Here is a 25,219-nt window from a genome sequence, read left to right on the forward strand (position 1 = left end):
AAATGCAAGTTACAGTTTGTTCTACCTAGTGTTGTATGTTCAACATAGATAAAAATAATCCTGCATTAGTCTTTTCTGTAGTTTTTAAACCTTGATGTGTAGTGGTGTGCATTATGGACAAAAAGTGTGAAGATTATCTTGATATTGATGGGAAACACGATAAATAAGGATCTTTAATTAGCTTAAGCTCCTCAATGGTTTTTAGCACGTAGCATAGCTGCAATCATCTTCACCAGGCTCAGAAGTTGTTTGGTGGGAGGTTCACGGTCAACCTCTACCTAGCATTACCTCACTCTGCCTCCAGCATTCTTACATCATGTGAGCAGTCTTTAGCGTAAAGAGCTCCCTCTGTTTCTGCACACAAGCAGTGCAGTTTGAGTTTTTTCTGATGTTATTTTATTGTGTGTTTAGTGAAAATTTAATAAAACTGCCTAAATCATGATCTTAGTTTTGTTATATCCAGCTGAAGTCCTGTGATGTTCTTTCTGTACAGGTAATGTCTTCTCCACCTGCAGGATTATCCTCTACACCTGCTCTACCAGGTAAGGCCTTGTTGGTCCACAAGTAGGACTACTTTTCTTGCTGTTTATTTTTTGTTTCGTAATATAATCAGCAGTGAATCTCTGAATTAAAGCGTGTATTTTTGTTTTTAGACAAACCGAAGGATGAGATGAGTAACAGTGCCACGACTGCAGGTGCTGAGGGAATGAGAATGGGCATCACACCGGTAAATGTTTAATTTCTTCATACTTAATTTCTCTTTGTTTCTGTAAATCCTAAAACTCTAAGATGGGTTTTTAGACAGCAACACAGTTTAAAAATTGTCTTTATTTGTTTCTGTGCAATAATATAAAACATTCATAAACTTATTCAATATTCAGAACAGAGTGTAGAATCTCATAACAAAACTGAATCAGGTAAATTAATTGAGAAACTTTTTTCCTCATTCTGATATCAAGGTCACATGATAATTAACTTAAAAGGTTAAAATTAGGATACAAACCCAGGGTATCACAGGTCACAAAATGTCTTTTTAAAACTTGTATTTTATGATTTGGTTTTAGAAATAGAATCAGAACTGTTAAAATGTTATATGTAACATTTTATTAGAACATTACAATAGTTAAAATGTAAAACTAGAGAGACACTTTTTAGCACTGCTTTATTCTATGTATACTAACCCAGCTAACGGAGAACATTTAGCAACATTTTTAGAAAGTTCCAGGAAGGTTTGCCTGTAACGATACAGAAATAATGTTTCACGAACGTTCTGAAAGCGTGTGATGTAATAATGGCTCCATCACAGTGCTATTATAAGGTTTCTCACAACATTCCAAGCTAGACGAATACTAACATTTTCATAATGTTAGTATTCGTCTAGCTTGGAAAGTAGTAACATTGCAAAAACTAGGAGAATGTATAAAAATGTTAATTAAAAGCATCTTTGAGGGTCTTTAAATGGTCCAGAGGGCTAAGTGCTGTCACTATGATCAGGATATCGCTGGTTCGAATCCTGTTTATGTACCTTGCCACCAGCTACCGGGGCCCTAGGAGAGCACAATTGGCTTTGCTCTCCCTGGGTGGGTAGATGGTGCTCTATCCCGACAACACTCCAAAGTGTGATGTCCGCTAATGTATCAGAACCTAGTCGCTCACTTCACATGTATCGGAGGAGGCATGTGCTAGTCTTCACCCACCTGGTGTTGGGGCATCACTAGTGATAGGGGGAGTCCTAATGAGTGGGTTGGGTAATTGGCTATGTAAATTGAGGAGAAAATGGGAAGGGGGATTTTTAAATAAAATGTTAAAAAATATACAAATAAAAAATGTATGTTATTTATGTTATGTTATTTCATCCAGAAAACATGACAGATTGAACATTCTCAGAACGTTAACTGGTATGTTCAGAAAATTCTGTAAATATGCTTATTAAAAAACTTTATTCTTAAGAAGAATATGTAATGCTCTAGCTTCTTTTAATTTGCACCAATTAATCGTTGTGCAGAGCTTGTTCGTCACTGTGGAGAAACACTGCCAGTAGAATAGGACTCTCTGTGGCAGATAAACGTGAGCCTTTTGGCACCATAATACTATGTGTAGCTTCATCATTACAGGAACTGTGTTCTCTTTAATTATTGTGCTTCTTCTAAAACTTGTGAGATGATAGCCTTCATAATGGCTGTGAGAAATGCTTTGACCCAGTGTTTGCTGTGCTTCTTACCAGAACAGCTCTAATTTTAGGAAACTGTAGAGAGACGAGTCCGTGTTTTAAGGACACAGTGAGTGATAGTAACCTCAGCTGCTTCCCTAGAGACTCTGATTAAGTGAGGGTGGGAAAGATCTGCTCATTTCAATGTGACACAATCAGTGAAAAGCTGTGAAACTAATTATCCTGGAGCTATCAACAAGAACAGAGAAAAGGGAAGCTCAGAAACCAAACCTGTGTTATTCTTTGTTATTCTAACCAATATATTAATAAACTGACTACTGTATTTAGACTTATATACAGTACCAGTCAAAAGTTTGGACACATCTTCACACTCAGTGTTTTTCTTTATTTCGTCATTTAGTTTATTTTCTACATTGAAGATTAATATTAGACATAAAAACAATTACAGAACATATGGAATTATGCAGCAAACAAAAAGAGTTAGTCCTCCTCAACCTCCTTATCTAAACCTGATGAACTGAGATGGTGATTTGGGAGTAGCTGAAGTAGAAACTATTATTCAGCACCTCCAGTAACTCCTTCAAGACACTGAGAAAACTATTCCCGGTGACTCTCCCTCATGAAGAGTGAGATTAAAATACCAAGAGTGCGCAGATCTGTCCTCAAAGATAAATGTGATGCTTAGCAGTCACTAAAGTATAAAACAGATTGTGGTTTGTTTGACAATTTTATTTACTAAATAATTCTGCATCTGTTACTTCGATGACTGTAGTATTAAATTTATAGCGTAAAAAAATCATAAAAAGAAAGAAAACTCATTGAATGAGAGGAGGTGTGTTTTGACTGGTACTGTGTATGGATTCCAGTGCTTATATAGGGTTAAAACTTGGGCTACAACCATTAGTCGACATAATTAACAATGTTGATTTCTACCTAAAACTTTAGTGTCCACTATTTGTTCATTTGTAACAGTAAGAGGAAAGGCATAGCTAGTTCACAATCTGTGATAAACTATGAAATAAAGCCTTATGACTTGTAGATTTCTAAAACCTAATGCTTAATACTGTATTAAGTTATATATTTTTACATTAATTTTATTTGAAAAATTGTGCTGCACTTTACTACTAATTAGTTTAGGGTGGAGTCCGTTTTGGTAAACAACTTTTAATCCCATCAAATAAGTGTTGCATTAGACCTAATGATGTGTTTATAAATTGGCACGGATCTCTTAAATAATTATTTGTTTAGTAAATGGTAAAAACTCTTAACAGTTTTTGAGTATGAGAGTATCAGTAGGTTCCCTATTGAGGGCCAAGCTGCTGTTTTATTGGCTTATAAATGTCTGTTCTGTAGGACAACAGGCCTCAATCAGGTCTCAAAGTGCAAGAATGGAAAGGACATTTTTTTAAAATGTTAGTTGCAAACGATGCAGGGTCTGAAATGGATAAGAAGTTTTTTTTGTTTGTTTGTTTTACTTCCTTTTTTAGTTTATATTTTACAGATACAAGGTTTTTCTGTTAGTGATGATATGCAATGTTTAACATTTTTCATTTTTAATCATGCAGTTTATAAATGAAGCTTTATCTTTAATTTACTCCCTGTCTGTGTGCAAAGGTTTTTCTCAATACACAAGTGCAAATATGACTTGCGAGATATTTGAAAATTTCTTGTGCAAAAAGCGAGCGAAGAGATTTAAGGGAGATGCATATCTGTTGTTGGAGGGAAACTGTGGAAGGATGCTAACGTGGATTTATGGATGTGTATTTCAGTTTCGATTTTCAAAAAAATTGGTATTTAGGGCAATTTTGGAGTTAATATTCATGTTTTTTTTTCCTTTTCTTTCTGTTTTAATTTTTTCTATATCCTGTAAGAATGTTGAAGGGTAGCTTAATTTTTTATTTAGGACAAAAAATAAAAGGCATAAAAATAATCTTTAATTTGCCTTTTTAGTCACTATTTTGTTGACAATATGTGTGGTGTTGATAGTTATTGTATTATGTAATGACTGAATAAAAAATAATCATCATTATCATTATCTCTTACCTTTTGCAGGTGGAAGAGAGGAGCAGGTATGAGCTAATGAGCAGTTATGGACAGCACAAAGCATTGTGGGACACTGAGGGTGCGTTGAATTTAATTAGAATTACTGTAATAATTTCTACACTGCACACAATGACAGTCCCTTACCTGTGTCTCATCAGGACGATCATCAGCAGTGCCTCCATTTCCCATGAGCACTCTGGGTGTTTTCAGACAGTCTTCATTCTCGGGTAATGAGGTCTTTGTTGATTTATTTTTGTGTGTGTGTGTTAAGAGTGTGTCACTGACTGATTTTAAAAACAATGAAAAATCCAGAAAGATCAGCGTTTACAGATCATTAACTGCAGCGTGGAGAGACTGAGACCGCTCTAACGTGCTAACAGGATCTGTAAATGACTGACTCTGTCCTGTTCTGCCTGGCAGATCCTAAAGGCAGTTATGTGTGCATGACGCTGAGCATGGAGCCGTCCAGCAGAACAAACCACAGAGCTCGAGAAGAGCGTCAGTCTTATGGTCAGATTTACTGCAGTATTGTCTTCATTCATTAATTCCATTCATTTGCTCATGATTGGTGCAGGGCTGCTGTATGATTCAGTGATTAATCTAGTATTAATTTAATGTAGGGCTGCCACTGTCACTTATATTAATAGTATTTAAGTACTACTAGTCTAGTTTTAGAATAATAATGTGATTTATTTTAATAAATAACAAAGTTCTCAAAATGAAAATGTAACTGTGCAAACCATTCAAAGATATACCAATTTTTTAATATGAAAAAAAAAAGATAACGTGGGAACAAACGAACTAATCATTAAAAATGAATTGATCGTGAGATCACTTAAAAATTGAGTTTCTTTGATTTTACCAAATTTAAAACCTCTCAAACACAATCAAGAGGAAGATGGATGATCACAAGCCATCAAACCAAACTGAACTGCTTGAATTTTTGCACCAGGAGTGACATAAATTTATCCAAAAGCATTGGGTAAGACTGGTGGAGGAGAACAAGATGCATAAAAACTGTGATTAAAAAAATAGTTATTCCACCAAATATTGATTTCTGAACTTTTAAAACGTTATGAATATGAACTTGTTTTCTTTGCATTATTTGAGGTCTGAAAGCTCTGCATCTTTTTTGTAATTTTAGTAATGTTATTTCTTTATTTTCTGCAAATAAATGCTCTAAATGACCAATATATTTTATTTGGAATTTTGTCTGTAGTTTATAGAAAAACTATCAATTTTACTCAAATATATACCTATAAATAGCAAAATCAGAGAAACTGATTCAGAAACTGTAGTGGTCTGTATAAAAAATAAATAAACAAAGCAAATAAAACTAATAACTGAAAAATTAATTGAGAAGTTTAATTGATGCTCCCAGTAAAAATATAAAATCATGAAAATGATAAACACTCCAACTTTCTAACTAATTATTGGGAAATTAACTGAAAAGGCAAATTTATTTATGTTTATAAAATAAAATAAAATTAAAACTGTTAAACTGTTTAACTTCTATTTTAGAAATAAATTGAGTGTTTTTAATTTTTATAGAATTAAAATAAAAACTGTAAACTTGTTACAAATTATTGTTAAATGTATTAAGTTGTTTTCTATATTCCGATAAGTTCTGATGAATTGTGGCAGCCCTAATCTGTGTGTTTATTAAAAGCCTGAGTATAATATAAGCCTCTGTTTATCCTGTTTCACTTAGGAAGTGCTAGTGCTGTTTTTTTTTTTTTTTGCATGAATCTTAAGTAATAATCATTTCTTATTTTTATAATACTACATTTGAGAGAATTGTAAAATACTGTACGTTCGAACGCTTGCTTATAGCCAGACCAATCAAATAACTATATCTGTATATCTATTTATTACAAGCCATTATAATAAATAGTTGAATAGTAATGATGGGATTGTGTTGTGTATCAGGGAGGTCTTTTCCTCTGGATACTGGATCCACTTTTACTGACCGACTGCAGGGAGATTCTGCCAATTACGTCAACATCCCTGTGAGCCCCACATCCAAACGACAGCTGCACTACATGGAGCTGGACCTGCAGGACGTCCCTGACACTGGACACATTGTCAGAGGTGAGTGTGTTCTCCTATTCTAATTTTCTAAACTATTTATTTTACTCTCCATAAAGATTGTTTGTCTTTCTTCTAAGGCTGAACTCTTAAAAGAGCTTAAAAGAGAAATCAAATCTTGTGACCAAAAAAGAGTAACTGATCTTCAGAAAAAGTCCTTCCTTCTGTTTGTGGCCTCTGTTACTTCCTGCCTTCTAAACTATTTTCTAATATTTCTAAGATGAGTTAATGGATTTTGAGGGATGCTTTATAGATAAGTGATTGAATGGATTAATTAAAAGATAGTGAGGATCGACTGGGAATGAAACCAATTTTCCCTTTTCTTTTGAAACTTCACTTAAGAAGAGCTATGTGGACTATATAGACACTCTTTACTAAAAATAAGCTATATATATATATATATATTTGACCAGATATTGTTCAGATGTGACAGATGTCATAGATAAACTAATGTTGTAATTGTATAAGGAACACACAACCTTCCATTATTAAAAATACTAGAGTTTACCTGAATAATTACCCCAACAGTTATATTAATTTAATTACCATTATTTAAAAACACAACAGTATATTTAATGTAAACACTTCCACACAACATCAGATTCAACACATACCTTGGAAAAGGCATTCAATTTATTATTACAAATGTTTTACTTACCTATACTCAATGTCTGAACTGCTGTGATATTTAATATAGAGCAGAAAACTTTATAATTTTAATATTTTACTAGACCCCATTAGTAAAAGGCATGTGTCATTTCTTTAGTAAATTTGAGTGAGAGAAAAAATAGAACTTGTCATGAACGTAAGCTTAACTAAAACTACGGCTTGATTTGGAACTGCTGGTTGAGCTGCCACGTTCAAGGTGGAAGGAAAAACTCTAATGCTAACATTTTCACTAAGTGTGAGATGTATTACTAAGAATGAGAAACATCTTGTTTAACTACTCTAGCAGGCTCTAGGAACATTGATTAAGAGAAAAACATAATTAACTCTAACTTACTAAGAACTTAGTAAACGTGGCTGTAATGTGCTGCTGTGCCCTGTGAGATCAGCCGTGTATATTTTGCAACTAACGCTGTTCTTTGAAGACCTTAATATGAAATGCTCCCATACTTTTAATGACTTAGGTCTGTTAGTGCTAACCAGAATTTCTCGTAAATTTGTTTTGTACAGGCATGTGTTGAGTCATGGTGGTGCTGTTTGTTAATAATGTGATCTTTTGCTGTATGAAATTCAGTTTTTAAGTGTTTTGTTTTGTTAATTCTGCTCATGTATGGAATAATGTAAAACGACTTTGGTTTTAGAATAAATATATATGTTGCAGGGATGGTTGTAGCAGAACACTTATTCCATTTATTAGAATGTTTTGCCCTGCTAACTCAGGAACACTACAGCGTTTAATTTAATCAATAATTCGGTTCTGTCTGTTGATCATTTTACTTACTATGTATATTCCTGCATCAGTAGAAGCACTAACACCTGTAATTTGTGTTTCTGTGAACAGGGGCATCCCTCACTAAATATGCCCACATTGACATTGCTGCAACTGAGATGGCACAAAGAGTTGGTGCCCAGCACGCTCAGATCAGAGAGGAGAGACTCCTGGAGCTGGAGCACAGAAGACGAGGAACACTCAACTGATCACACGTTCACTGCATTCAGCAGCACATGGGATACTATATATATATTTTTATTTTTCTCCTGTATTGAATGTGGATGTGATTTCAGCTGGACAATAGCAGCCAGAAGTCAACGGTCATGATAATTACCCCGCATTGCGCCACCTGTCCACTGTGGGTGGTTGTGTCTTCTATGAAATGGAAGGTCCCATCACCTCTGGCACCCACTAACAGGTGTCACCATGTCATGAGCAAGAGGACACCTCACAACTTACACAGGTATGGGTGTTTTCAGGCAATCGCCTGGGGTAACACTTCACAACCAATCAGTTTACATACAGCTGTCCCATGACTTTTAACATGTCAGAGTAGCTACATATACAGCTCTGGGAAAAACAAAGAGACCACTTCAGTTTCTGAATCAGTTTCTCTGATTTTGCTATTTATAGGTTTATGATTGAGTAAAATAAATATTGTTTTACTCTATAAACTACAGACAACATTTCTCACAAATTCCAAATAAAATTGTAATTTAGAGCATTTTTTGCAGAAAATGAGAAATGGCTGAAATAACACAAGATGCAGAGCTTTCAGATCTCAAATAATGCAAAGAAACAGGTTCATATTCGTAAAGTTTTAATGGTTTAGATATCAGTATTTGGTGGAATAAACCTGTTTTTTAATCACAGTTTTCATGTCTTTTGCCTGTTCTCCTCCACCAGTCTTACACACTGCTTTTGGATAATTTTATGTCACTTTTGGTGCAAACATTGAAGCAGTTCAGTTTGGTTTGATGGCTTGTGATCATCCATCTTCCTCTTGATTATATTACAGAGGATTTCAACGTGGTAAAATCAAAAACGAATACTTTAAGTGGTCTTTTTTTTTTTTCCCAGAGCTTTATATATAAAATATTAAATAGTCTATTTTTGGCATATACATTAGTTAGTTTAGGTTTTTATTTGCACCAAGTATGTATTTTAACTGTGAATATATTGAGAAATATGCTGAGTATAAAATAATAATCTATTTTAATGCTAAGACTGTAAATAATCAACATGCTTTCAAATGACCAACTCCACAAGTTGTATATTTACAACTTCAGAACTTCACATAATGGGAAATATATGCATTGTTTTTATGTATGTATTTGTGTTTAGTATAATTAATTTGTTAGATAATTCTGTCTTTTATGGAAAAGTTTATTTTTTATTTAGACATCACAATAAGACAGTATGTTGGATATCAAAAATCAAATGTTAAACATTTCAATAACAACAAGCTGCTTTTTACTAAAACAAACAGTGTTCAGGTTGAAAATGCAGCCAATCCAGTAAAGCCTCTGATAACTACATTAGCAGTCAAGCCACATCAGCTATAAGAGGGTAATGCTTGGGTGTAAAATGTAACACAGGTAACATACAAATGCATTCGTACCAAAAAACAATCCACTTCCAGTGAAATTGATCTAGTATTAATCATATAAAACGCCAATTCAGTGCTTAGCAGTGTCGCCATGTGTGTAACTTCATTTAATAAAAACGCTTTATAAATCAACAGCTCACCCTACATGTTGATCAGTGAGTGATGGAGGGAGGGAGTAGAGGAATGTGACACATGGTAATGAGGTTGGTCTTTTACCACGCAGAGAGGACGAGATAATGCTCAGAGTTCATTGTGTGGCAGTCCGTTCTGAGAGAGTTTATTGGTTATATCCTGCAGATGCTTCTTCATCTGGAGAGAAAAAGAGGAAGTTGTTAAGTCCTATTATATGCTTTGTTTTATTCATAGTCCCTTATTTAGGTTGTGCTATGTATAGCTGTAAAAAATACTATGTGCACTAATTCCTAAGGGAGACTTTTATTATGAAGTTAGCAGGGGAAATGTGTATGGGAGAGAGTTATGTTGGCAGTGGAAAGAAGGGCTGCAAAGTTAGTTTTTTTGGGGGGTAGAAAAGTGATTACAAATGCTTTAAAAGAACATGGAGCCACAAATATTGGACTACTGTCCAGAAAAGGCTTACTACTAGATTCTGAATCGCACTGCTGTGAGGATCTGATTACATTTAGCAACATTATAATAGGTGAGGTCCCCAACTCCCTTAAGGTGCTTGCACACTGCATGCGGTAGCCCGCTGCTGTAAGCTGACTCCAAGTGAAAAAAAAAAAAAACTGTAGTCCAACCAACAAAAAAAATGTGCTGTACAACACTTTCCTACACTTATATAGAGATAATAGTAGGAAGATCGCCTAGAATCAGAGCTTTATGAATTAATGAATAAATTTAACTTATATAGCGCCTTTCTAGAAACCCAAGGCTTTACAATTAACACGTTTTCCGCACATTACACATCAACACATCCACGCACCAGTGAGAAGCAGCAGCCAATAGCGCACAGCATACTCTCAACCGGAAACGCCCGTCCACCTAGAGGGCTGCATCGGGCACTACAGCAATTACCCAGGACAGAGTGCCAATCCTTATCTGGGCACAGTCATGCACACATTTACACACACCAGATCAATTTAGAGTATCCAATTTACCTGATCTCCATGTTTTTGGGCTGTGGGAGGAAAACAGGGTCCCCGTAGGAAACCCACGCAGACACGGGGAGAACATGGAAACTCCACCGTGGTGACACTTTATTCTGATGTTAAGAGACAGATACAGATCTACAGAGGCTGTAGTGACTCAAAACTACCAAAATGCTCCTTGCAGAAGTGACGTCTTTAAGAAGACCCTGCATATTATCATCAGCACAATGCAACCACAACTTGCCAGCGACCAGCAGAGCAACAACCCACCTGCAGTGTGCAAGCACCTTTAAAAATGTACAGCAAGGATCTCTATCATTCCAGAGAACACAGTTCTTCCACAGTTCAGTACTCAACCCCAGTCTTTTACCCCTCTACCCACACCCTGCATTAGATATGGTGCCCATAGTTTCACATTTATCTGCTCCAGACAGTCCTATTCTATTGGCAGTACTTCTCTACGGGTACTAGACAAGCTGTGCATGCACCTTTTTGTAGGTCCTGTAAAGTGAGCTGTTGTGGTGGAAACCAGAAGACCATTGTGAACATACATTAGGGATGCACTAAATTATTTGGCAAAAAAGCATATTTGGTGTTTAGCAGATCAAGTGAAAAAAAGACTGAATAATCATACGAACAATGTCTAATTTATTTTTAAGTCATGTTGTGCTTTGTTTGTTTGTCTGCTGGAATAATAAAATGTTCGCTGGTCAATAAATCTTTTTAAAATGTAATTTTGCAGTTTTTCTTTTTAAAAGCAAGTCAAAACAAAATAAATTGAGGCTATTTAATCAATTCACAGTGGCACAATGAATAAACCTGTGTTAAAACCAAATGTCTATTCTGTTCATTTTAGTAAATCCCCAACATACATTTATATTGTCACATCTCCAAAACAGCAGGAGAGAGATTAAACCATGTAAATTTACAAGGGAAGTCAATGTAGAGAGTTTATTTTAGGTACTTTTTGAGAATTTCTATTAGTCTATTCATCAAGAAATTTTGACAGTGTGAGGGACAGTCAGTGTTCAAATTATATAGTAAACTACAAATAATAAAAAAAAAATGGATATACTTGTTTTTCATTGGACAGTGACAACATTTCTCCAAATCTTTTTTTTTTTCCTTTTAAACAAATTTGTTTCAGGTTTTTATCCTACTTTCTCCCCAATTTGGAGGCTAATTAGTATTAATATAATTAGTCACAGCTATTGCACTTTAATCAAACACACAGCCTTACCTTGTATCCCATCTCTCTGGCTTTCTCTGCAAGGTTGTTGTATTTCTCCTTGTGTCTCATGATGTGCTCCTGGTCTCCGAGAGACTCCACATGCTGCAGCTTCTGGTGCGAGTACTCCAGCTGCTCCTGATAATGCTGGTGCTTCTCCACCTTCGTCTCAAAGTGCCTCAGCTCTTCCTAAAACATCCAAAAACACCTCTCTCAAATCTCAGCTACTGAACACATGGTCACACAGCCATTTCCAACTCTAGTCCTGGAGCCACTTTATTGCACAATATTGTGTTTTTCTGCTCTAAAACACCAGACTCGGCTCCAGATGGACTGGATCATTAGCTAATGATGTTTCTCAAGCATAGCAAAAACAAACAGTCAGCACAGGCATTACAAACACTTTCCCAACTGGAATAACTCCTACATTGTGGCATAATTGTGGCCTATTTTTTGTGTTATAAATTATTCAACTTGTGATACAGAAAAGCTGAAGATCTGGCCAAATTGCTTACAATCCTCTGCACCTTCTGAAAAGCTCCTGAAACAGTATTACCATTGACCAATCAAATGTCTTTAAAAGGCTTTGGTTTTGACAAACTGCATACAACAGACCCTGTTGCTCTACAATGGCAAAAGTCATGGGACAGGAACTAGTACCATGTCCCATTAAAGCTAAAGAACTCTTCACTGATCTATGGGGGCTCCTGCCTGTAATGTCAAGCTCAATTTATATAATCTAGGCTTGTGTTATTGGCAAAAACCTGGCTATATCCTACGGATCACGATACAGCAATACAACAATTCAATATATTGCAACATACAGCTCCATACCACTTCAAAATGATCAGTTTCCCTCATTTTATACGTTTTAGGTACATGATTGTGTAAAATAAACAGTTATTCTATTATATTATGTACTAACAACATTTCTCCCAAATTTCAAATAAAAAGTAGTCATTTAGAGCAGAAGTTCTCAACTGGTCTCAGCGCAGGACCCACATTTTTTATGGTAATTTTCTTATGGTCATTAACCCACTTTTATAAAATACGAACCAAACTAATTTTTTTTTTTTTAAATTACCTTTTTAAAAATAAACACACATATGCATGCAAAGTGAATTTAAGAGCAATTTCTTAAGAAACTGAGGAGGAACAGATGACTACATGTATAAAAGTTACAACAATAAAATTTATCAAAACTGCACAAAATAAATAAGGCCACAAAATTATATATTTCACTTCTTTGCATTCAGAGTACATTAGTGAGAAACTCGGTAACACTTCCTATGAAGCCTGTATTCATAATGCATTATGAGTGTATTTATAATGCGTTATATGACATACATAATGCCTTATAATGACTGTAATAAGCTTGTATAATAACTCATAAGCGCTTACAATGACATTCATAACACATTATAAGCTACAAGTATAAGGATTTATAAAGCCAGGGTTTATAATGCCTTATAATGTCTGTTCATAAGAACGTTGAACATACTAATGTTGTAATGCACTATAACACATATATGGTATATTCTAGTATTACAAGTTATAATGCATTATAATGTGCATCTTTAATTTTTAAATTAAAGTACATAACACATTATAAAGCATTATATACAGTCATTACAGGCTTTAAGTGAAGTGAGTTTTTTATATGCCTTTTACATGTAAATTTTACTATGCCTTAATGTAATGCCTCATAGAGCATTATAAGTGCTCTTTACTGGCTTTAAGTGAAGTCTGTTTTGGTAATGCTGTTATACTTAAAGAATATTCGCTTGAATTAAAAAAAAAAACTTTCAAAGCATTATAAGTGCTCTTTACTGGCTTTAAGTGAAGTGAGAAACGCACATAGATTCACAGAATGGATTCACAAACAAGACATACAACTCATTCAAAAACAAACGATTCAAAAACATAATTTATTGTAGTTAAGCAATTGCAACGTATTTTGTAAAATATTAAGCAAGGATTTCCTCATGTATTTATCAAGATCAAATCACACTGTACATAGTTGTACACAGAACAATTGTGTTTCTATTTCTCTCAATACATTTCAGTACAGTCAATGTGTGAGAATGCAAGTATCAGTACAGTGCTCCCACTGGCTTGGTAGAAAGCACAGGTACGGGATCCTTGGACGACTTCTGCATGACATCAGAAAGTTCTCGAAAAAGCTGTGAACAGTTCTCCTGCAATTTAACTGTACTGATACTTGCATTCTCACACATTGACTGTACTGAAATGTATTGAGAGAAATAGAAACACAATTGTTCTGTGTACAATATGTGCAATTGCTTAACTACAATAAATTATGTTTTTGAATCGTTTGTTTTTGAATGAGTTGTATGTCTTGTTTGTGAATCCATTCTGTGAATCTATGTGCGTTTCTCACTTCACTTAAAGCCAGTAAAGAGCACTTATAATGCTCTATGAGGCATTACATTAAGGCATAGTAAAATTTACATGTAAAAGGCATATAAAAAACTCACTTCACTTAAAGCCTGTAATGACTGTATATAATGCTTTATAATGTGTTATGTACTTTAATTTAAAAATTAAAGATGCACATTATAATGTATTATAACTTGTGATACTAGAATATACCATATATGTGTTATAGTGCATTACAACATTAGTATGTTCAACGTTCTTATGAACAGACATTATAAGGCATTATAAACCCTGGCTTTATAAATCCTTATACTTGTAGCTTATAATGTGTTATGAATGTCATTGTAAGCGCTTATGAGTTATTATACAAGCTTATTACAGTCATTATAAGGCATTATGTATGTCATATAACGCATTATAAATACACTCATAATGCATTATGAATACAGGCTTCATAGGAAGTGTTACCAGAAACTCTTTTTCCCCCAATATAAAAGACGAGTATGAAATGGAATGAGCATTATTTTTACATTTTTTTTATGCATCATTTTTCACAAGCTGTCCACGACCCGTCCAGAACGTGTCCGAGACCCACTTTTGGTCCCGACCCTCCAATTAAGAAACACATTTAGAGCATTTATTTGTAGAAAAGTGTCTAATAAAAAAATAAGCTTTCAGCTCTCAAATAATCCAAAGAAAACAAAGTTCATACTCATTAAGATGTAACAAAAATAAAATGATTTAACTCGGGAAGAGTTCAGAAATCAATATTTGGTGGAATAACCCTGATTTTTAAATCAAAGTTTTCTGTCTTGGCATTTTGTCCTCCACCAGTCTTACACACTGCTTTTAGGTGACTTTATGCCACTTGTGGTGCAAAAATCCAAGCAGTTCATTTGTAAAAAATGTTAGTTGTTAGTAGAATAAAAAATATATATTATGTACTTAAATACCTATTAACAGTAAAATTAGAGAAACAGATCATTTTCAAGTGGTCTCAATTTTTCCCCAGAGCTGTATTGTGACACGGGAAGCATTAATATATTTTGGGGTCTTGTCAAACTAATTCAGGCTGTGGAAATAAGAGATAATTTTATGTACATGCATGTCTGTGTGATCAGAAACCACTCACTTTAAGAGAATCAAGCTCATCCTCACTGAGGTTGGATCTTCTTGCCATCTCCCACAGCTCTATGACCCTGGGCTCCTTAAACTCTACAGGAAAGGGATAAAGAAAAATAAATAAATAGAAGGGAGTTGTTTTTTTTTTCTCTAAAATTTCATGCAGTTTGTTCATCTCTACAGTAGTACAGGAGGATGTATCATCATTAGCATCTAGCATTTAAACATGAAGCGCATTTAAAAAAAAGCTCACCATTGTCAGTGCTGAAGCCTTCATGAGAGATTCTGCGGAGACGCTCGAAGCCCTGGTTCAGATCCCTCATCCTCTGCTTCAGATCAGAGTGTTTCTCATGCAGTGCAGACTGCTTCCCCTCGCCCTCCACAGTGGAGATCACGTTCTTATGGATTTCTAAAATCAGACAGGACACAAGGTAAAGCTACTTACTAATGTAAGACACTAATTTCAAATTGTGTGCCTTTTTTATGTAAAGCTGCACCAAATATTTGGCAACCAAAAGCAAACCAAATAAAGGAAAAGACTGAATAATTCATAGCAAACAATGCTGTTCTTTGTTGGTTTGTTTGCTGGGATGTTAAAAATGTTCATTGTCCTAAAAATAAAAAATTGTTGTCTTGTAATTGATTTTTTTAACTGAAAAGCAAGTCAGAAAAATACAGTTTAAGCTATTTAAGTTATTCAAGGCTGAGAAAAATGTTTTTGTTTGGTTTAATTAAATAGATTGAGAAGATAAACCTTATTTAACCATTATTTGTACAAAACAACTTTAAATAATTGACAGAAGTATTTTACTTAATTTGCATTTGTTTTTTTTTGTAATGAATTATTTTTATTGTATATTTAGAGATTTACAGTGAACAGACAAGTGTTTCATTATCCCTTTTAATTTCTATTCACCCACATCAACCCCACCTGAAAGATTCTGTCTACAATAAATTGTGCTTTCTGTAGGTCTCTTGTACAATGTCCTTGTATTTCCTAACACCGCCCCCCCCCTTCTCCCTTTTCACTGATAACATCATTGTCTTCTCCCTTTACATCTTTAATTCCACTCAGCCATACCCGTATTATACTGTATCTGGATTTGCTCTGTTAATTCTACCTGAAGATAAATCTGAGTAAGAAATATCTAAAAAAGGAATGTAACCAGTGTGTAACAGAAAGTAAATGGAATGGAATTAAACTTCCACACATTCTTTTCCATAGGGGATGTAGAAGTATCAAGTTAAGATGCAGAGAGCTGCTGTTGATGCCAAGGGATCTTTTTACTTGTTTCACTACCATATTAAATGTTAAATAAGTTTTTTGTGTATTATTATTATTTGTGTATTATTTTAGGCACATTATATTTGTCTATATCCTTTAACTTCAATTAAATCCAAATATACAGCTCTGGAAAAAAATAAGAGACCACTTCAGGTTCTGAATCAGTTTCTCTAATTTTGCTATTTATAGGTATATATTTGAGTAAAATGAACATTGTTGTTCATTCTATAAACTACAAACAAACTTTCTCTCAAATTCCAAATAAAAATATAGTCATTAAGAGCCTTTTTTGCAGAAAATGAGAAATGGCTGAAATAAAAAAAGATGCAGAGCTTTCAGACCTCAAATCATGCAAAGGAAATAAGTTAATATTCACAAAGTTAAGAGTTCAGAAATCAATATTTGGTGGAATAACCCTGGAATAACCACCAGTCTTACACACTGCTTTTGAATAGCTTTGTCACTCCTGGTGCAAAAAAGTCAAGCAGCTCACTTTGGTTTGATGGCTTGTGATCATCCATCTTCCTCTTGATTATATTCCAGAGGTTTTCAATTTGGTAAAATAAAAAAAAGACGCATAATTTTTAAATGGTCCAGAGCTTTAGACCATGCATTTTATACACCTGGTTTTAAAGGGTTAAGCCTGTAGTAATGCAGCTCCACTGAGCTCACCTTCAGTCCTGCTGACTGTATCCATGACTATGTTGTACTCGTGGATCTTGTCCTTGTGGTGCTGGAATTCTCTGCGCAGGCTCTGCAGCTCCTCCTCTGAGAACTTTCCAGAAATCTTGGCCTAGAAAAGAATAGTTTTACGGGCAGTTTTACGTGAGTTGCAGAAGATAAAAGAGTGAAAGAAAGAAGAGAACTGAGTGAGTCAGTATTATTTCCAACAGTCAAACTGGGGGATCCACTGCTGTGGGAATTCCGCACTGCTGCACACATTCAGTACTTTAAGAAATACCTGAACTAACAAGATGGTAAAAATGTATCATTTATATGAATGCACAAAAATAAACATTCTAAAAAAATAAAGATAAAGTGACTAACCTTTACTCAAAAGCTGAATACCAAATACTAGGCATGTTGTTCAGAGGTTTTTTTTATTTATTTTAAGTCACTTTTTGCCCCACTGAATAAAATATACAGCAAATGTACAAAACTACAATCTTATTAAAAATTCTAATTCACAATTTAATATCCCAGCAGACATACCTATAAAAGCACAAAACACTTACCATTCATTCATCAGCAGTGCTATTCTAATTATAAATTTACCACAGCAGTTCTGCTAAAGTCACATTTAAGTAAAACTTACTCAGAGACAAACAGTCACTCTTTTGATTAACAAACTAAATGCAAAGGTTAAGTTACCTAATGTTACTATTCTAACTGCTAATGTTATTATCCAAGTCCTGCACAGCTCCTATCTTTCAGCTAAAAAACAATTAGTGCAGACAAAACAGATTGTGAAGGTAATAAAAGGTAAAAAATTCAAATGTACAGAAAAAACTGCAATACAACTTAGAATAAGTTAGTCTTTTCACCTGAAGTCAGTTGCCAAATATTCTGTGCATTAGTAACCACTACTGTGTAGAGGACCATAAATACAGAATAACAAACCACATGCAGATGTGTTCACCCAGCGTCATTTAAACATTCCTTTTTTTATGCAGTTAAAAATAACCCTCAGTTGTCTCTGAAATATTGGGCGAATGTAAGCATCTGAATCTGATATATGAATGCAGCTTTCCAGTGCTTTTCAGAAGAGTTTCCAGCACCACAGACACAGCGTGCGAGAGCATTTCCAGAAAGAGAGAGGCATAAGCAATAAAAAGCCCCTAACTTACAGACTGCAGACCCTCTTATCTGCAGCTCCATTCTCCCAATACCCCGTTCAGCACAGCAGGTAATATAACAACACTACAAAAGCTGCTTATACCAGAGGGGGGATTTCTACTCTCAAAACTTGGAAGCTAACATTGTTTACTGCTTATGGGTTTGGTAGCTCCTGCTGCAATAAATTACTTCTTATTAATATTAAAAAGTAAAGCTTATTATTTGAAGTGAGCTCTGTTTTGTGCCTTGAAATACAGTGCTGATGAAAGAAATCCCTAAGGAAACACTGTAATATGACTCAAAATAAAAATTGTTTGGTGTAACTTATTTGGTTGCCATATATTTGATATATCCCCAGTTGATGCTCTTTTCCGGAGGAACATAAATCATGCAAAAAGAGATGAGAATGTAGTGTTGCGATAATTTCCCTAGGACAGAATAGAGCAGTGTGTGGTGAGCTTGCCCAACAGGGGAAATCAAACCCTAGTGTTTAATAGGGAAAGAAGGTGATGCCCACGAAACTACACTAACTGCTAGGGGTGTAAGAAAATATATCTAAAATAATGCCTCATTATATTATTTATAATACTGTATCAATTTTCAAAAAAACAGTATCAAATTTTATTTATAATTTAAGATGTACCTAACTGTACCGCAAATTACAGCTCAAACCGCATCAAGTTTGCTGAGGGTACATTTCAGAAATCATTTTTTGTCATGGCTTCTATTTGGTAAGGCTCCAGATCCTATGCATGTAGACAGAATACAGTATTTCCCGAACACTTAGCCAGCTACTTTAACTAATGTTATTGAAGTAGTTAACCCTGTTTAAACTTACCTTATCATGCTTTCTGCAGTACAGATAATATAGAAGTCAGTATTTAAACTGTGCAGCGAGCAGAACGGTCTTTATTTTGTCTCATCCAGCAAAGACAGTGTTGTGGAGTCAATTTAATTTGTAGTAAACACCACAGGTTAATTCACAGATTTCACAGATTAATTTAAGGATTATCCAGCTTGTTAGATCAGATAGAAATTTTGTTTGGAATGGCCTTAATCAGACTACTCTATTCCGATTGAGGCGTTTACATAAAGGAGCTCTATTCTAAATGAGCTATTAGTCAGATTATGAATGGATTATTGGGCTGCATGTAAACGCAGCCACTGTATGCTCATCTTTCGCTACCAGTCTCTCTCCCGCTCGCTCACCCTGCCCTTGTACCACCCACACTGAAACCTCACTGGCCAACTAAGTATGAGGAGAGGCCAATCAGAATCCTCTGATTCTCACTATGTGCATGTCTATCTTCCTTTTTCACTCGATTGCTCGCTCACTCCATCACACATGTTAAATTCCACATCAACAATTTTTTTATTTGTTTTTTATTTGTATTAAGGTTTTTGTCAAGGTTGTCAAAAAACTCGACTAATCGTTTCAACCCTAGTTCTGACTGCATTAAAAGTAAGGTTTTGGGGCTCCGAGTACTGCCACTATGATCAGGAGATCGCCGGTTCGAATCCTGTTCACGTAGCTTGCCATCGGCTACCACAGCCCTGAAAGAGCACAATTAGCCTTGCTTTCTCTAGGTGGGTAGATGGCACTCTTTCCCCTCATCACTTCTAAGGGTGATGTCGATCAGCACAAGGCGTCTGTGAGCTGATGTATCAGAACCGAGTCGCTGCGCTTTCCTCTGAGTGCGCTGTGATGTTACTCTGCAATGCTGCATCAGCAGTAGTTGGAAAAGAGGCGGTGGCTGACTTCACATGTATTGGAGGAGGCATGTGCTAGTCTTCACTCACCCTACTGGTGTTGGGGCATCTCTAGTAATAGGGGGAGTCCTAATGAATGGGTTGGGTAATTGGTTGTGTAAATTGGGGAGAAAATGGGGGAAAAAGATAGATTTTATAAATGTGTTTTTATATTATGACAGCTTTCATTAACTTTGATTTAAACAAATAACAACATATCACAATGTTTACAGTTTCACAAGTTATTGCTATATATATATATATATATACACAACCCCTGTATTGTTATGCAAATCATATTTGCAAGTTCTTGCCGAAACACAGCCCCACCAACATCTGGAATATTCTATACCACTGTCTTTGAGACGCTGTATATTTATGGAAACAATCTACACACTAAAATAAATAATAGCACCAGAAAACAAAAGGTACACACATAATTAGATCTGTGCATTTTAAAGCCGTGGACAGTCTGCCTTACTCGCCTGTAACCTAGCAACAGCCAAGAAGCCATTAAAAAAGTACAATCCAAGTGTGAGCCATGAGTAATGACCACCACAGGTAACAAGGCTGTCCAAAAGAACAATGAACTACTGAACTAATGTCTTGTCCTTAAAACCAGCAAGGCAAGTGATTGGCAACCTCTGACCCAAATATCAAACGACATGCCGTAAGTTTTCATGTATTACAGCTTATTAAAACAGCTCAAGAACTCAAATGACAAGGAATATGACCATTTTTTAAATTGCACCATTATGAAGAACAGCAGCTCATTTATAACACTGTTCTAATAGGAAAGTCTCTCTACTCTGCAGTAGAAGTTTACGATATGCACAAAAAACTGTTGTGGGCGCTTTCACTGCAGACCTCTACCTCACTCTGGCTCCAGCTTCATTATGTCATGGATGCACAGTCTATATCTTATATGCTATAAGTCACTGTGTTATTGCTGCTCTTATAATGGGTTTATCGTAAAACTAAAATCACAATGGCGATACAAATAGGATTTATCTTACAGCCCCCTTTCAGCAGCCATCTTTGTTACTGCAATGGGCAGTTACCTCCAGTCATATGAGAACAGCCACTAGTTCTTTGACATTTTATAGTGAAGCCAAAAGTATAGTTGAAGTTGAAGACAAGTATAGCTTGTCTCGAAAATGAAACTGAACCCAAACAACATGTAACATTTGGCTAGAGTATCAGTCAAAAGTTTGGACACACCTTCTGATTCACTCCTGTGCAACAGAGATAACTCTTGCTTTCCTGGGTCCTAATAAGAGCCAGTTACACCATAACATTGTAATGGTGCTTGTGACATTTTAAGGACACTTGGACTGCCTGACCCTTTCTTCAAGTATTGTTTTCTTGAAATAATTGAGTAGGTTATTGCCATAATATGGATTAGAGCATGACTCATGACAACCAAGGCAACTGATGCTCTCAAACACATTAAGAGACAAGAAATTCAAGTAATTTACTCTTGATGAGTTCAGCACAGCTGTTAGCTAAAAGCCTGAATTCCCGGTGACTCTACCTAATAAAGCTGACTGAGAAAATGTGTTTAAAACTTTTTTTTGTTTACTAAATAATTCCACACGTTATTTGTAAATTTTATTTCTTCATAGTTTGGATGATTTCATTACAACGCACAGTAATCTACAATGCAGAACATTTTAACATATTGATAAACCACTGAATTTAAGGTGTGTCCTTAAACTTTTGACTATTTGATCTATAAATGTTGTTGGCTAGCTGAGTAGCTTTAAGCTATCAGAACTCACTTTGTTCCACAGCTTGTTGAGTCTGGGGTCATCAAACATGTCTCCCTCTCTGACATCATGGTCTTTCAGGTTGTTGCTGTCCAAAGCACGATTGTCCTTTTTGCCGTCCATCCCATACTTAGCAAGAATGACTAAAAGAGAGAGAGAGAAAAAAAGAGGCTTTATTACAAACCATAAACTGATGCTCAGTTTGTAAGAGAGTGCAGTTTGTGAAAGCCAGGGTTCATACACTTTTTAAACAATACATTTCCATGACCTTTCCAAGCCTTCAAGGCAAATTTTCATGACCACACAATCTTTAAACACCAGTGCAGACATGGACAACAATAATAAACTATAATCAAAACTGATAATGTGTCTAAAAATTAATTTGATTAAAAAAAATTCTTTAAGCAATGTTGACACAGAATCTTTAATAATAAAATGTCTCTCAAATCCTGAAAGATTCATTGTGTAGAGCTAAATTACTTAACTAACTGTTCTGATGTATTTGATAGCTTGAAATAGCTTCTCCATCAATAAATAAAAATAAATTGTAGAGCAAATGTCCATGACTTTTCCAAAACATTCAGGGTATTTTTATTTTTCCAAAAGTTGTCCAGGCCTGGAAATGTGCTTTTTTTTTTTTAATTCCATGACTTCTCCAGGTTTTTCATGACCGTATGAACCCTGGAATGAGTGATGCTCAGTTTGTGAATGAGTGATGCTCAGTTTGTGAATGAGTGAGGCTCAGTTTGTGAATGAGTGAGGCTCAGTTTGTGAAAGAGTGCATGGTTCAGGGAGCATAAGACATACATTTTGGAATGGGTACTTTGAAGGTTTAACCAAAGAATGAATAAAAACAAAAAGGGAGAGAACAAGGTTTTATCATAAATCATATACTGAAGAACAAGAATGCTTTATTAATTTGATGAATAAATGATTTTAACTCTGCTTCATCTGTTAAATGAGTGCACTGTGTTCAGATCTGAAGAGACAGGGCTGTTGAAAGGTAACTGATTAATCAGTCAACATGTGAAAGATGCCCCGCTATTATTAAACTCACAGCAAGACAATTATAAACCAGGTTAACCAAGCTAACCCCAAACCGCTCACTGAACGAATACTGGTCATGTGACGTTACAGAACATCTTCACTGAAAGGTTAAACTCAGTGTCTTACTGTTAAAGTTGCGTCTGAGCTTGGCCTCTCTCTCCCCGTCCTCGTCCAGCCCCTCTGCTTTCAGTTTCTTCCACTGCAGCTCGTCTTTCTCCTGGATCTTCAAATCACTGTGAAGCTCAGACAGTCTCACCGGAGCAAGCTGCATCTGAAGGGAAACCGGGAGATAAAAGCATTGAAGTGCAGCCAAAAAAGTTTCAACAAGATGAAAAAATGAAAACATTTTTGTCTTTTCTATTTAAAACACACAAACATTTGTGTCTCCATTTGAGCACTACTGGGTGATTGTGGGAAAAACATAAAACCTAAGCTTTATTTTAGCTCTTAAGACCGATGTTTTAGAGCTTAATTAGCTTGGTAAGGTTTGTAAACCAACCCTGGTCCTGGACACACCCCCTGCAGCTTTTACAGGCCAATAAACATAATTTAACCAGGTTAAATGAACAAATATACATCAGAAAGACAAATCTGTATATCTGAAGAACAGTGGAACTTTTTGGAACTGCAGACTATTCTCTTATTAAACATAAAACACATATGTTCCCAAGTAAAGTCCATTATATTGTAAACATTACGTTATGTACTGATCCCAATTGAAAGCTTTATTAAAAAAGAAAATCAAATGAAATTACAGATGTTTTGAAAAATACTTTCCACAGTATAATTAATTTAATTTAAATTTCAAATTATTTTACTATAAGAATTTGGAGAAATGTAATGACAAAATAAAAAAAATGAAAAAATGGTTGTGTAAAAGCAGAAATGTTTTACTCTTAAATAATAAGACAACCAAACGACACTCAAACGACACCACTGAAGTTTTAAACAATAAGTATTCATTATGTATGTTTCAAGTAATAAAATTGTAAGAAAAAAATGTGCCAAGTCCTGCTGGAAAATGAAATCCGCATCTCTATAAAAGTTGTCAGCAGAGGGAAGCATGAAATGCTGTAAGATTTTGCGGGAAAACATTATTAGCAAGCTAATTGATAATAAAACACAGTGGATCAACACCAGCAGATGACACCTCTCTCCAAACCATCACTGATTGGTGGAAACGTCACACTAGACCTCGAGCAGTTTGGACTGTGTGTCTCTCCACTCTTCCTCCAGACTCTGATCCCTTGATTTATAAATGAAATGTAAAATTTACTGATGATCAGTGATGGTTTGGAGAGACATGTCATCTGCTGGTGTTGATCCACCGTGTTTTATCATCAATTCTAAAGTCAGTGCAGTTTTGTTTTCCCACAAAATCTTACAGCACTTCATGCTTCCCTCTGCTGACAACTTTTTATGGAGATGCGGATTTCATTTTCCAGCAGGACTTGGCACCCTGCCCACACTGCCAAAAGTTCCAGCTGGTCTTATATAATATTCAAATTTTCTGAGACACTGATTTTTGGGTTTTCATTGACTGTTAACCATAATCATCAACAATAAAAGCAACGAACGCTTAAAATAGATCACTCTGTGTGTAATACATCTATATAATATAGGAGTTTCACATTTACTGAACTAAATTACTGAAATAAAGTAACTTTTTAGTGATATAACATTTTATTTAGATGAAGTAGTACTGTGTTAATGTGGAGGCTGTGCTGCTGTAACGTTAACTCTTACCCGGTTAGCTTTCTCCCAGACCTGATTGAGTTTAGCGATTCTGAACTCCACCGCGGTTTTACCCTCCTTAGAAACCTTCTGCTCGTTCATTTCTTTAGAGTATTTCCCCGCCAGCACTCCCGCGCTGAGACACACACTCAATATAAAGAAGCGCAGCTCCATCTTTACAATAAAACACAGAAAACACACTCAAACACTGCAGTTAGCTACTGCTACTACTGCTGCAGCGGCGTCCAGGATACACAACGATCATGTGCCTCGTGCGATGCACGCTGGGAAGTGTAGTTTACAGTCTCGCCTGGCTCCATTGTCGTCTATTACGAGAGCAAGCAATTAAAACTACAAATCCCACACTCCTTTTAGCTCATTATTACTTCGATAACGGACAGCTGAGATTTTTGGACAAATGAAACGAATCCACGCGCTGCAGTTAACGGAAACCGAATTATAAACCGAATTCTAAAGCGAATTGTAAAAATGATAACTATTATTTTATTTTCTGTTATTATCTAACCTGCGTTTGTATGTAGTTATAAATAAAAATAAAAAATACAAATTATAAAAAAAACTATATTTATTT

At 35.3% G+C, this 25,219-nt stretch overlaps 2 protein-coding genes across 4 annotated transcripts in view; one reads left to right on the top strand and one right to left on the bottom strand.

Moving 5' to 3' along the window:
- dok7b (docking protein 7b) overlaps positions 1-8,298 on the top strand; it is a 48,398-nt gene extending 40,100 nt beyond the window's left edge. For 2 of the 3 annotated variants that reach the window (XM_007241206.4, XM_049481480.1), the window contains 7 exons: positions 494-542; positions 654-727; positions 4,223-4,292; positions 4,372-4,440; positions 4,634-4,723; positions 6,143-6,304; positions 7,809-8,298. In XM_007241206.4, coding sequence (XP_007241268.3) covers positions 494-542; positions 654-727; positions 4,223-4,292; positions 4,372-4,440; positions 4,634-4,723; positions 6,143-6,304; positions 7,809-7,945 — 651 coding nt within the window. In that variant the 3' untranslated portion in view covers positions 7,946-8,298. The remainder of the gene's footprint in view (positions 1-493; positions 543-653; positions 728-4,222; positions 4,293-4,371; positions 4,441-4,633; positions 4,724-6,142; positions 6,305-7,808) is intronic. The other variant, XM_049481479.1, reaches the window with a different exon arrangement.
- An 806-nt stretch (positions 8,299-9,104) lies between these two features.
- lrpap1 (low density lipoprotein receptor-related protein associated protein 1) lies at positions 9,105-24,897 on the bottom strand. The gene is made up of 8 exons (XM_007241205.4): positions 24,640-24,897; positions 23,020-23,164; positions 21,859-21,989; positions 17,165-17,285; positions 15,461-15,616; positions 15,218-15,300; positions 11,698-11,874; positions 9,105-9,657 (listed from the first exon to the last, which is right to left on the bottom strand). Exons 1-8 carry the CDS (start codon positions 24,799-24,801, stop codon positions 9,589-9,591), a joined length of 1,044 nt encoding a protein of 347 aa, XP_007241267.2. The 5' UTR covers positions 24,802-24,897; the 3' UTR covers positions 9,105-9,588.
- Positions 24,898-25,219: the final 322 nt, after the last annotated feature.

The sequence above is a fragment of the Astyanax mexicanus genome, chromosome 7, assembly GCF_023375975.1.
Source record: "Astyanax mexicanus isolate ESR-SI-001 chromosome 7, AstMex3_surface, whole genome shotgun sequence".
In the NCBI taxonomy this organism is placed as follows: domain Eukaryota; kingdom Metazoa; phylum Chordata; class Actinopteri; order Characiformes; family Acestrorhamphidae; genus Astyanax; species Astyanax mexicanus.

Bases quoted from the DNA above. Each gene is read 5' to 3' on its own strand.
- lrpap1 (XM_007241205.4), bottom strand. From the start codon at position 24,801: ATGGAGCTGCGCTTCTTTATATTGAGTGTGTGTCTCAGCGCGGGAGTG. The intron at 15,301-15,460 runs GTGAGCTTTTTT...CCTTTCCTGTAG, and splicing joins AGGCTTCAGCACTGACAATG to AGTTTAAGGAGCCCAGGGTC. The intron at 11,875-15,217 runs GTGAGTGGTTTC...TGGATGTTTTAG, and splicing joins ATGAGCTTGATTCTCTTAAA to GAAGAGCTGAGGCACTTTGA.